This window comes from Diachasma alloeum, unplaced genomic scaffold, assembly GCF_001412515.2.
Source record: "Diachasma alloeum isolate Michigan unplaced genomic scaffold, Dall2.0 Dall_scaffold_00374, whole genome shotgun sequence".
Taxonomy (NCBI): Eukaryota; Metazoa; Arthropoda; class Insecta; order Hymenoptera; family Braconidae; genus Diachasma; species Diachasma alloeum.
Window position 1 is genome coordinate 110359 of NW_021680513.1, and position 14871 is coordinate 125229.

The 14871-nt window shown below is 38.1% G+C and overlaps 1 protein-coding gene across 1 annotated transcript in view; it reads right to left on the bottom strand.

Moving 5' to 3' along the window:
* LOC107041722 (acetylcholinesterase) overlaps positions 1-14871 on the bottom strand; it is a 159825-nt gene that overhangs the window by 40536 nt on the left and 104418 nt on the right. Inside the window, exon 5 of the mRNA XM_015262409.1 lies at positions 5011-5186. Coding sequence (XP_015117895.1) covers positions 5011-5186 — 176 coding nt within the window. The remainder of the gene's footprint in view (positions 1-5010; positions 5187-14871) is intronic.

Genomic DNA, 14871 nt, shown 5'->3' on the forward strand with positions numbered 1-14871 from the left:
TATATATATATATATATATATATATGTATATATATACATATATATATAGTGCATTTTTTTAATTTCCTGGAAAAATCCAGATGAATTATGTTTGGCACTTGAAACGGAAGAAAAAATCCGTCATTTTTAGTTTTTCAATCAATGACGTATTTTAGAAATTGTTGGGCATATAATAAGTCAAGGAATCAAGGCATTGACAGTAGCCACTTATTAGGCAAGACTGGAAAGTCCTATTCGAAAAAGAACATACACCGTAAGCTGTAGCGTAACGCTCATTCCTCGAATTTTATTGGTCGAACATTCGGATCCGCCCGCACGTGTTCGACTTCGGTCGGCTTTCGGTTTTCGTGTCACGATTTGTTTTAAGGANGGGCATATAATAAGTCAAGGAATCAAGGCATTGACAGTAGCCACTTATTAGGCAAGACTGGAAAGTCCTATTCGAAAAAGAACATACACCGTAAGCTGTAGCGTAACGCTCATTCCTCGAATTTTATTGGTCGAACATTCGGATCCGCCCGCACGTGTTCGACTTTGTTCGGCTTTCGGTTTTCGTGTCACGATTTTTTTTAAGGATAATCGGGCGAGTCCGGACTGTTGGAAAAAAGCAGCCATTTTTTTCTTTTTTTTACGTATTCTTCAAATGATGGAAAAGGCGTGTGCAAAGTTTCAGACTGCTGGGGAGCATGGTTAATTTATCATGAATTTTTAAAAAAGTCATTTAACCCGTGACCTTATGGAAATCAAAAAAAAACTGCAGAACCCAAGGAAAAAATGCAGCCAAAGTCATGAAACTTTAGACACATTTAGAACATGTGATCAATGATTTATTGAGTGAAAAAGATTGTCGCCTAGGAGCATTGTTTATTAATAATAGCGAAAAAAGTACTGAAAAATGAAATTTCTGTGCACGCTACCCAAACGAGCAGCAACGTCCCAAGTACCGATCGGGTGGGGGTAGCGCGGTCAATTTAAACGTCTCTTGAGAGAGATCGATGAAGCGTTAATACTCCCTAATATTGCCTGAATTTTGAATCCGAATGGGAAAAATTTTTTTGTTCAGCGATTGGTTGTCTGCAGGAAAACAATAGAAGTCCCTCCGCCTCACCTCCTACATTTCCTCCTCGCCCGATTATTCTTAACACGCGCGCTCAAGCGTGCAATCGTTCTCGTACTACTAAGTATCTCATGGATCCACAGGTGTACAATCATTGAAGAAAATATAGGGTGAAGATAATGAGATAGAAACCCAGCCCACATGAAAACATTGAGTATCCTGGCAAAGGTGGTCAATGGGATACGACTATGAGTCTAGATAGCATTCATCATTTTTGGGATTATCAATATTATCATTGTTATGATATTCAATGCTTAGTGAATTACGGAGGATTCCCAATTGGCAGTAAAAAACAATCTACTTATCAAGTATCTGAGATCACTTGTCTGGAGGCGAAGTTCTTCAAATTTAGCACTAATTTATAAAGCATCGGATACCTACCTCCGGAATACCCCATCGTTTAGCAAAATTATAACAGAAAAGTCTGACAGTTCCATTTTTGGATTAATATGAGTTGTCCGTAGTCTCTTTTCTGAATCAAAAATTTAATTAGATAAGATGAAATCTACATCTAACCAAATGCTTTTTTGATGCCATCATCCAATAATCCGGTATAATGGTTTAACTCTGAGGCTAGAACAATGATCTCACGTTAGATTTATGTTAAGCTGTGATATTCGCAATTTGAATTCAATTTTTTTTTGTAGTTTTGATAACTTTGAGCCAAAAAAGCAATTTTATGGATAAATACAAACGGTTATATTCATGTATGACATGGAAAGGGGAGCATCTAAGAATATTTTTATTATTCTGACCTTTCCATTTTTTATGAATAGAAGGAAAACATTCTTTTCATCAATTCAAAGCTATAGATGTACTGTTGGAGGAAGTAATTTGATGTTAAAAATCGTACGTCTCCAGGAGCAAAATTGAAGGAGTTTTTCAACTTTGGTGTACCATGTATTAGAATAAAGTGCAGGACTAGACTTGTAACTTCTCAGTTGTCCAAGGATTCAATTAGAAAACATAAAGAACGTTTAACTTGATTAAGTATTCGTAATTTGAGGTAGCTCAAAAATATATTTATCTGAATAAATGGTCATTTCTATAACTCTGCGTTATAGTTAAAAATGTTTAGTCATGCTTTTTTATTTATTCATTCATTTGATTATCCACTATGTCTATAATGATTATTATTCTCATTTTTCTCTGAACAAGATCCAAATATAATAACCGATTTTATAAGTTATAGACGGAAAATGAAGTTTTCATAACTTATAACCATGAAAGTCTATCCTCAAAATGCAAAATGCATGGTAAAATTAAGTTTTATTTTGTATTCATTTAACTAAGATTCAACTGAGAATGTTTTATGAAAAACAATCATGCAACTCTGTGCACATCTCAGATTCAACAAAGAAATCGCATGTATTGGATGTATCAAAACAAATTTTCAATTTTAAATTCAGTTTTTACTGAATCGTTCGTGATGAGATGAAACAAAATTCAATTTTACAAAGAATGAATTAGCCGGATAGCTCCACAATATTGCCAATTTGTGATTTCATTCTTATAATATATTTTTTTTATATATATTCAATTGATAATTGATAAGATTCAATTGATAATTGATTTATGCAAAAAGAGAAAATTGCAACTTTTGACATAATCTCAAGTTCAAGTAATTTTCTGAAAAGTTATTCAAATTTAAAGAAGAGCTGTCTGACATATTTTCCGTTTGGCAGTTAGAGAGATACTTGTGATATGCTCATTCAGATAAAAAAAATGCACATTGGCTTTATGAGGAATGAATTGTTACGTATAAGACGGTAAACCACAAGATGCAGTGGAATTATCATTCCAATTTTTGTTTAATTCACTGATTATTCAGATATATCAAACACTATGAGCATCTGTCTGACTTAAAGAATGCAGAAATTCGAAATGAATTTGCGTTAGAAGCATCCAAGTGTCTATTAAGAGATTGGTATTGAAAATCTTTTTCAGTGACTTGACATCCTCCTTCACAACCATCGTGAGGAGTTGTCTCAAAATTGACAACTCACAAACTACGATAATCAATTCATTTATGAAAGATACAATTTTTCCTGAAGTTAATTGACAATAGTAGATTTTTTATTTATTTATTTATTAATTTCTTTTTTTTTTAATAATGATTCACTGAATCTGATTTGATCTCATGAGATATTAATTGTCAATTCGTCATTTTCGTTTTAAAAAAAATAAACTCTATTATTTACACGCAATTAAATTTGTATGGGTGTTGGAAGCACATTTTTAATAGTAAATGTGCAACACTGTATGCGATTATTTATATTAAATGTAAACAAAAGTTGGCTGTATTTCATTTACCTATTAAACCATCTGGATGATAGGTCAGGATAAAGACCAACTTGATTTGATTGGAATTATCGTCTCACCCATTGAAAAATCCTCGATTACATCTAGGGATGCTTCTTGTCTCTCTGATTGCAGGTCTCCGTATCAGGGTTTGATTCCCACAGATTGGAAACTGCCAAAGTTTCAAAATATTCTATCACTTTGATAAGGTTTTGAGAATTTTTCACGATATTTCATGGTTATTCTCATCTGAGAAATCAGGAAAAACCTAATAAATGTGTGGGTGAGACCAATTTCTTTTCTCTGGAACGGAATCAACAACTTTCCAATGCATTGGTTGTCATTGCCTCCTTTGTGCAATCGTCACCAGTCAACAAATTATTATTATGCAGTTTATGCACATAAACTAATTGAATAAGATCATCAAAAAACATAATGGTATTACAAACATTCTTGTTTGTTTCATTTTTTGAATGATATTGCTAATTTCAGCTGGCGTTAACCTTTGGCGTTAGCCACATTGTCATTGGTTTAGCCATGTATTCATCAATGCACTGGTTGTCATTGCCTCCTTCGTGCAATAGTCACCAGCCAACACGCGCAAATGTGACTCTTTCATCTCGAGTACACCCAGCCGTAAACAAGAAAAATTACAAAAGTAATTTTTCAACTCGAAGAATTATTTTACCTTTCGGGGTTACATATCGCACTCGTAGTGAAAAAATTCCTCCAGCTTCGTTATTTCACGTAGGATTTCCCCTTCTGGGAAATCTCCTTTTGTTATTTTAATATTTACTCACATTGTATGACAAAGAAGTTGATGATAAATCAATTTTAAGTGAATAAAATAACTCTTCATGATGTGTCTCTTTTGAGCATAAAAAACGTTATGAAAACGACAGATCTGTGGGGGCGCCACCAGACCCGCATTTTGCATTTTTTCGAATTGCTCTCTAAACTTGTGACTCAACCTGCATAAACAGCGGTACTACCAGTAAATATCAGGATTGTAATCCCGAGAACGAGACTGACATATAAGTATCGCGGAAAGCTATTTTTCCCACTAGGGATGCATTCAAAAAACGTAAAAAATTGAAAAAGCCAACTAAAAATCAAACATTATCAATTGCTTGTCATAAAATAAAAATAATTGAATATTTCGGTACGTAACATTACTAAAGTAGTATTTTTGCCGATCCTTGTTCATTATTTCTTTTATACTCATTTGAATGTAATGCCACTCTACTGAAAATTACCACTAAACTGTTCATGAAATTTCAACTCTTTTCTAACATTGGGGATGGAATTACTTTTGGTTCATTAGGTATCGAGGATTCTACCGGAGACACTTGGATTCACATTTTCTCGGTATTTCACAAGTGAGTGAATCGAAATAGGGCTGCAACCGCATTGTTGAATCAGTAATTCAGTTTCCTTCGTTGGGGAAAATTCATAATTCACGATTTCCTCGTCCTTGCTCCGATAACTCGATTTTTCGTGAATCTTTAAGGTTGTTATAAGATTTGTAAGGGGATTTTGTTGTTCGAGGGGCGATTCGATGGATGGAAAAATAACGAGGGGAGGATACTTACAGGTTGCAGCGAGCAGTTGTGGCAGATACTTCTTCCAGAATGCACATTGGCGCGTTCGAATGCCGTAGCCGACGTCTGACGTGTTTGTGTCGAGTGTCAGGTACTCTTTATCCTTGAATGTATGACGGGGCCAGAAGGCTTCCGTCCACGAGCCATCGTCTCCCATATTGGGATCTCTGAACACATGAGAACAAAAAAAAGTTCATGAATTTTCATCCTGGAATATGTTCTTTCTGGGTGTCTTTGGCTCTAAAGTTTTTTTTCTTTTCAATGATACACTGTTAGGAAAAAAAAGTAGTTTCATCCAATTTAAGAGGAAAAAAATCATAAAATTTCAGATTTCACTGAAAAGTCAATAAAACTCCAACCTTTTGAAAAGCCTGAAGACGAGAATTCTTCAATATATTTGAATTCTCAATGAAAATATGAATATTTAATGTCAAATTACCCTGAATTTTTAAGCATCTATGTAGATGGAAATTGACGATCAAAATTTATTCGGTCATTTCATGCTGATGGCCAATCGTAATTTTTTGCGCACCATATATTATGTTATGACGGTTATCATTAACGGTTATTTGACCGCTTATTTCTGACACTCTAATTTCCAATAAGAATCTTTTGTTTAGATCAAATGAATAGTTTTTTTAAAATTCTAATGGAGCACTTATTTTGAATCACAGGATTATTCATTTTACATAATCAACACGTTTTCAAGGAAATAAATAGATAAGATTATTAATTTTCAACGAAGATATTGTTGAAATGAATACAAAAATTAAAAATGAATTTTATGTTATTCAAATGCGTCATTTCTCTGGCTGAAACCGTGTGAAACTACCCGAGTGGAAATTCCGGTCAGGTCTTGATCAAGTTGACGGATCCGGTCTTCATCAGACATGTTACGCCTCTGACCAATCCGGATTTGATCAGGACGAATGGATCCGAACTTGAACAAGTCAACTGTATGAAAATCGAATGACCTGTCTGTCAGTATCAAGAAAAATTATCAATGATAATTAATCCAAAACAAAAGATAATTCAATTCTTTCACCGTAGGCCGCCTCTCTTAATGAATCTCTACTGTTATCACCTCTGAAAAAGCTTATTATTTTTTTACCGATGCTGGGGATCGAACTGGGGACCCTATGATTGCTAATCCTACGCCCTAACCACTACGCTATCGCGCTATTACACGGAGAGAAAAGTCGGGGAAAAATTCTAGTGCTCGGCACCAGAAACGGGGCGCAAACCGCCGAACTCCCATATTTTAATCGAAATAAGAATAAAACTTCTAGATCAGCACGGAAATTTTGCTGTAAGATAATCAATTTTTTCAAAGAAGCACGAGGAAAATTCTAGAGCTGGCACTAGAAAAATTTCCCGGTGTGTCAATTTTGTGGGGAATTCCGTAGAAAATTATGGGAAAAACTTCATTAATTCTTGGTAACATTAGAGATTTTATTGTGCAGTTGGAGAATTTTTCTAGTGCTAGCACTAGAATTTTTGCCATTCTTCCTGTCCTCGTACGTGTCCGCGCGACATCGTCAACGTTCGGCTCGCCGAAGTGAGTCGGACAGCTGCACTCGGGAGTCCCGAGTGGAGAGTTACAAATGACGTCTTCAACGTCGGGTAACGTTAGCGCATGTTCTGCAGAATTATGTGATAATCAGGGATTATTGGGCTTATTTTTCTCTGAAAGTGTGATTAACCATATCAAATTTGTGGGAAAAAAAAGTGTGAAACAACCGGTCGTAGAAATTGTTGAAAATTACTGACATTATTCAGTGATGACGTCTCAAGATAATGTAATTCCCTGTAATCGTGGAACAAATGCAATAAAAAAAATCTATAAAAATAATTCGTTGGCTTAAGGTTCATTTTTGTTGATACTGTAGTACATTAATTTAAATAAAGTAGATATGGAGTGCCGGTTCGAAATTACTAAACCGGAAGTGACGTCATGAAATGGCGGGAAATTTGAAATTTTCTGGACCGGAAGTGACGTAATGGCGTTCCCACCAATAGGAGTGGAGAACGGAGGTCACGTGACTAATTTTAGGAGAGGCGGGAAAATTTTAAGGGACGTTGTGGTGTGAAGTTTGAAATTTGCCGCAAGGGGGCTTGGCGACGCTACGGGGCAGTGGGGAGGGGGGGTCTGGTTGATCGGCGAGGGGGCGGAGGAAGTGGGAGGGGTGCGTGGTGGAGGGGGGAGGCAGCGCGCTGAGATCGGTCGCGGGGACGGGGGAGGTGGCGCGCGGAGATCGGTTGTCGGTGAGGAGAGCGCGGCGAGGGGGGAGTTGTCGGTTCGAAATAAAATTTGGGGGGGAGGGGGTCGCGGTAAGGAGGGACGATGCGCGGCGTGGAGGGGGGAGGCAGTCGTGCACATGCAGTTGTCGTGAGGATGTCATCACATAGGGATGGGGATTACTCGTGGTTGGCGGGAAATTTGATTTTCTCTAGTGCAAGTGATTCCGGCAGTTGGTAATGTAGAGTTCTCTAGTAGAGGGCTCTGATGTGAATCTGCCTGCGGGATTTTTTAAGTTCTGAATGTTGCACTCTGATCTTCTGAAAGTTACATTCTGATCTTTGATTGCTAAATTTTGATTTTCCGAAAAATACATTTTGAATGATACATGCTAATTTGTCATGCAATGTTCTCAAGGATAAAAAGGAGATACACAAAATCTATTTTTCATTTAAAATATGATATATTTTTTAATCTTCAACATTACATTCGAAATAATGCATTTTTTTACTTATTGTTTATTCTTCGTATAAATTTACACAAAGAACAGTTCTTTATCATAGGTGGTTGTCGAGAAGTATGATGTAGATGGGATATGAATTTTGAATTATGACGAATTTATCGGGGTAGAGATGAGTTTAGCAGTCGGCAATACAGAGCTCTCCATATGATTCCATTCGCGGGATTTTTGATTCTTATTTACTAATATGATTTTCTTAAGGACAAAAGGATAATGAAGGAAATATAACAAAAAGTATATATGTAATATATTTTTTTATTTTTAACAATTAATTGTAAATATTACATTTCTCATGTAATTGTTTCTTGACAGTTGATTAGTAAATGAGAAATATTCCAGTTATTTCCTTCTTATAATCTTCCATTTCCTTGGAAGATTTACATAAGAAACACTTCTTCATCATTGGCAGTGTCCTGGAAGAATGATGGAGGGGACATCGACGGCAATTTGCAATATCCTTGTCCTTTTGCAAGTTCTCAGTCAATCTATCCAATACATCCTCGATGCTCTGCGAGGCGAACGTCAACAGACATTTTTTTGGGAAGGCGGAAATGTCCTGGGTGCTCATTTCTTTGAGACTTTTCAGGTTACAGAAAATGTCCAGGGATCTATGCAGACTGACATTTTGATTTTGCATGTACCAAATTCTCAAATTTTTCACGTTTTCAAGAGCACACACGAATGGAATTGTTTCACAATCGTTATGGGAATTCGCACATTTCGGAAGCTCCAAGTCTGCCAATTTCGGACAGCCCAAATTTTCCAAGTCCATCACTGTTTTTGGATTTCCGAAGATTTTTTGAAGCCACTGTTTCTTGTGCAATCCTTTTACGTAGAGGTTAGTTACGTTCTTGGCGATTTCTTTGATGACTTGTGAAACTTCAGAGTACGATGTTTTGCCGAATTCCCCGGGTAGGCCATGAAAGTTGTCGATGAGCCATTTATTAGATTGTTTGGACTCGGTTGACAATTTATTCCATACGTATGGTGGCTTGAAGAGAGTATACTCCCCACGTTTATAATCATCAGTGTACGCGACTGCCAAGTCCTTGACGATGAAAGTTTTCTGATCACTTTGGCATCCTTGGACCTCTACGATCACTTCCATTTTTACACTGGACTGTTCAGACTACGACTGATTGCTCTCGAGGAAAATCTGGCGATTTTTTTATACAGGGTGTCCCATAGTATGTGACAAAAGTAAATTGCGTTGTATACCGCAAGGTGACAGCGCAGTCTAAAGTCTGATATATGGTTGAAGTGGAGACTCTCCGCAAATTTCATCCATACTTCAGTCGCTCGCGAATTAGAACACTAAAATAGAAAACCTAACCATTGAACAAAAAACATTCCTCATCAAATCATATTACCGAAGAGGAGATTCAACTACTGCAGCAATAAGAGCATTTCATTCTAAGTATGGCACACACACTGGTGTGTCTGATTCGAGTCTCAGACGGTAAATAGAGTGAATGAACTAGATAACCAAAATTTTTTTTTCCTTTCTTTTTGAAGATTTCCGCATTTTTCGACCATTTCATGGGTATTTTCAGGTTAATTGAGAAATTTGATCAATACGGTACACTAGACGATAGGAGGCATGAGAATCCTGGCCCTTCACCTACTGTAACCACAGATGAGGTTATCCGCACAACTGAAGAACATTTCAAAAAATATCCAAATGATACTCTTCGGAAGGCTTCCCAAACCTTGAAAGTCTCGAGAACTTCACTTCACCGTATCTTAAAAGTGTTTTTAAACTTCCATTCCTACAAAATTTCTGTACATCAATTTTTAACTGAAGAAGCGATGGTTCGTCGTGTGGAATTTTGCCAAGAACTTTACAATCTTTTGGAATTCAAGGGGATGAAGGCACAGAATATCATCTTCTCTGACGAAGCACATTTCTACTTAAGTAGCTTGGTAAATAAACAAAATTTTCGCTTTTGGGGGACTGAGTCACCTGACGTCGTTGAAACCAAGTCCTCACACCCAGAAAAAGTTACTGCATGGGCGGCAGTTACCATAAAGGGTGTTTTCCTTGAATTCCTCGAGAGTCGGACAATTAATGCTGACATTTACTGTGAGTTCTTGAAAAAGAACTTCTTTCCTTGGGCACGAAAAAATCAATTAGTCAAGAATTTCTACTTCATGCAAGATGGTGCCGCCCCACATAGGACTACTGGAGTATTTGAAACACTTTCTTCCGTTTACGGCACTCGTGTTAGGTTTAGATTACCCTAAGTATACCCATGGGGGCATGGAATGGTCGGCTTACAGTCCTGACTTAAATCCCTGTGATTTTTGCCTGTGGGGTTTTCTCAAGGACAAGTGCTATGAAAAGCATCCGACGACTGTGGAAGAGTTGCAAGACGCAATTAGGGATGCTGTCCGAGCTATTGATGAAAACATAATACAGCGCATCTATACCAGCTTCGAGCGTAGAATAGAGTTCTGTAGTACAAGTGATGGTGGACACTTGGAAGGGATTGTATTATAATTTGCCGAATGTTCTGTGTACAATAAAAAAACCACAATTATTTACACTTAACCGTATTCAAGTTATTCGCAATTTACTTTTGTCACATACTATGAGACACCCTGTAGAATTCAATTGCATCATCATGCGCAATATTCTGGATTGTACCGAAACAATTCTTGGAACTGTTTACTTCTGAAGGTCCTGCGTAATTTCATAACAACGAGCTGAGTGAGGGAGGGGATAGAGAATCTCCTCGGATTGGCTGGAATTATATATCATCACTATTCTAGAACATTCCTGAGACGCTTGTAAACGTTGAGTGCTCTAACATAGCGTCAGTTTTCGTCATGGATCATTTGAGCCCAGACGAAGTGAAGATTTTGTGTGCACTTCCACCATCAAACTGACCCCAAAAATCGAACCAACAAAAATGCGAGTCGTTTCGATCATTGTAATATCCACGACATAAAGCTCTTCCTGAATTCTCAAAGTTACCCTCATGGTAATCTGAATCTAGAACATTCCTGAGACGTTTTTAAACGTTGAGTGCTGTAACATAGCGTTAGTCTTCATCATGGATCATTTGAGCCCAGACGAAGTGAAATTTTTTTGTGCACTTCCACCATTCATAGTGGACTACAACGATATTATCATCCGGCATTATGGTGATAATCCACCACAAACGGCATGGGGCTGTCTACATGATTTCCTTGATTTGAAGGAGAATTTGGAACTTGTAAAAAGTATTCGCGTTGGACCACAGAAGGACCATAACTTGACTATGGATGATATGCGATTGCTAATTTCCACATCACCGTATATTTGTGAGTACGATGATATTGTTATAAACCATTATAGCAATAATCCACCGCATACAGCATGAAATTTTCTGCAAGATTTTTTGGAATTGCAAGGGAATTAAAAAATTGTGAAATTTCATCGTGATTTGAATATGAATGGAGACGAGGAGAAAGAGGAACCAGTCGCTGGTACTTCATCGAGGAGCGAGGTGGAGATTCCTCACACCGAAGAACATTCGGAGGAGGACGAGAGACCAGGGAGCCTGTTCTCGAGTGGATCGGAAATATTTTCGAGCTCGGACGTGGCTCCGCAGACGCCACGAAAATATGAGAATCTCATAACCTTGGCGTATTTCATCAAGTCGGCATCGGTGAGAGCTCGGTGTGGTAGCTTTATGCATTTTTTAAATGGAGACCCAAGCCCTTCTTGTAGGGTTTCAAGTACAATCCTTTGCCCAATGCAATGGACTCCATTGTCTGATTATGTCTCATACTCTCCTGAAGAGCTTTCTTAGCTGCATTAGCGTCGTTAATCGCTTTCGTAATGCCTGCTGCACCACCAGCTAAAGCTCCGGTGGCACACAAGCCTGCAAACAGCGGTATCAAGAAGGGTATTGCACCTCCAATTTTGGCGGGCACAGGTAGAACGCGAGGTAATCGCACCTGCTTTTCATCACCAATCCTATTCACTGCGGCGCGTGCGCCTTCGTGCGCTGTTTTGATAGTGTCGGTTCCTGGATGCATAGATGTTTTGGCAGCTTGTAAAATTAGTCGTAGGGCTACTTTCTTCTTTCTTCCACATCCACCACCACTACGTTTTCCTCTCGTTTTCTTCTTCTTAACTCCTTTGCTTGGTTTTATCCCCATGTCTAAAGAGGTTTTTGCTTTCATGGTGTTAGCTATACCCCAAGCGGCAGTTTTTTCACCAAGACCCGCGTCTTTCAATAAGACTCGTTTCCAGGCTTTTTCCGTGAGAACTTTATCTACTTCGTGTCATGCACTCAGGTTATCTCTATTTTTCGAGTAGCCTATTCTGTGCATGTTTATGTGGAGTTTCGTGTTATATACCTGTAATAATAAGAATAATAATGATAATAATAATAATAAAATGTTATAGTTATAAAACTGAAAAATCAATTATTTGAAATAATAATAATTCTTTTCAGTAAAATATAATGATAGTTTTTTTTGTGTTCTTTGCAGGCGGCGTCAAGTGGATTAATGCCAGGGTCACCCCGTTTCAATCGCTTTTGCAGCTTTGTCCCAGGACCACAATACTGATATCCGGGTATATGCAATTCCACAGGGAGTTTGTTGATGATACTGTTCACTAAACCTTTACCTTGACGTCCTCCCTTACGTTTGTACACTCTCATGGCTATGCAAGAACTGACTAGTAATGAGATGAACAGCGTGTATTTATATATTTCTCGATAGATCTATAAAATGATGGACATTCATCGTTTTTGTTCAGTCATCAACTATGCGTTTCAAAGAGCAGAAGACTAAGCTACCCATAATAAATTTCGATGAGTTATCGCAAAGGCAGAGGACTAGGGAGAAACGTCATGGTCCTCTATTACCAGATAGCCTGCGTGCAGTTATTTGTGGACTTTCGAATTGTGGAAAAACAAACGCTCTACTGGCGCTCATAGTCCACCCTAACGGTTTGAGGTTTGAGAATATCTATGTGTACTCAAAATCTCTCAATCAACCCAAGTACCAGTTACTCAAACGTCTGCTCTCCCCTATCAAGGGAATAGGATATTTCCCCTTCAGTGAACGTGACGAAGTCATCAAGCCAGAGGATGCTCGAACAAATTCTATCATGATTTTCGATGATATAGCCTGCGAGAAACAGGATAATGTCCGAGCATTCTTCTGCATGGGACGACATAAAGATGTCGACAGTTTCTATCTCTGTCAAACGTACGCTCACGTACCCAAACATCTGGTGCGGGACAACACCAATCTCCTGATACTCTTCCGCCAAGATGATATGAATCCAAGACATTTATGAGGATCATGTGCATACCGATATGTCATTTGCTGAGTTCAAGGACTTATATGCCAGGTGTTGGAATGAGGGCAAATACAGTTTCATGGTTATTGATAAAGACAGTGAAATTTATGAGGGTCGATATCGAAAAGGATTCGACAGTTTCATGAAGAAGTAAATATGCACTATTGGAAGGAATTGAGAGTAGTTGTAGCGTGACTGTACAAGTGTCAACATGCAGAGCGAAAATTTCAAGAAGGAGACGAATATCTTGCGAAATATTACTCAAGCGAGTGATGCTATTCGCCGCAAGCATAAAATGATAAAATTGGGTAGGGAGACCACTGAGACAGCTATGAGTAAAGTGCTTAAGCCAGTGATAACTCCTCTCGAGAAACTGGTCGATCAGTCGGTAACAAAGGAATCTTCACATGAGAAGAAGAAAGAGAAGAAGACATCTAGTACTCCTATACGGATGTAGGAGGATAAGGATGACGATTTTGATGATTCTTCTGAATATCAAACTCTGGTAGATCTCCCATTCAATATAGAAGAAGCACATTCAAGTACCCCCATGAAGAAAATATCACCAATAAAAGCCACGACTCCAAATGATCGTATTCCATCCACCAAGCTGGAATCTCTTATAACCTCACAGAAACTTCTTCAAACGTATTTGGATCGTTATAATACAGATCATGAAAATAGCGATTTGGATAAGGAATTTGGTGTTCGTTACCTGCAAAGCGGTCCGAAGATTGGTGATTCATTGGTCACATTCTATGGAGATTCAATGACCCTCAAGGGTGAGGAATACACATTGACACCAGGTTTAATCGAATTGATCTTTAAAAAATCACCCAACATGAGTCTCATAACCGAAACCGATAAACATACCTACGGTAATATCATACGGAGTACGAATGCACATCGAATGTAAAACAGACCAAATGGAGCTCTCCGAACAAGCAACATCACAAAATATCGTACCGTCATTTTAGATCTCATCAAATCCAAGAAAACAGGAACGGCTCTTCCTCATTATATGATTGCTTCAGTGAAACCTAGGAAAATGGACTATGTGTACTGGGACGATCCTTATGAGCTAGTGGATAGAGTTCGACTACCTATGACGTCACAGTCAGCTGGAAATGTGAGTCATACCAATGAAATTATGTCAATAATCGAGGAATTACGTGAAGCTGATATTATTTATTGAGCTGTAGCCAAAAAATCCCATCATTTGAAACATGAGTGTCGACGTATTCGGACGCCAGTTGGGCACTGGTGCTGTGAGAGCTATCGGTAGCCGAGGTCCTCCAGGTGAAGGATTCAAGGTCACGCCTGATGGACAATACGATATGGATCATCGGAGATTATATAATTTGGCGGATCCTGAAGAAGAGAATGATGCCATCTTTGAAAATATTGCGTAGTATATTGAAGAAGGAGCTTCGTCTCATATATAATGTGACTGGACCCACGTGTGGTAAACTCGATGGGATTGAATCGATGATGCAATCATTCCAAGCAAATTTCCTGGAGACTATGAAACGAAGGGGTGTTAGTGAAGAGGAAGTATAAGAAAGTTTGAGCAGTCATTCTCAGACCATTCAACATCTAAACGAGGAACTGTCAACACTGAAAGAATCGGTTATACATGAGACCAGATTCATGATCGATGGTTTATATTCACTTGTTAAGCGAGCAATTAGAAGGAATAAAGAAAAAAGAAGCGACTAACCAAAATTTGGCACTACGCAATTCTGAAATAATTGGTGATTTGGATAGACGTCTAATTGCATTGGAGAA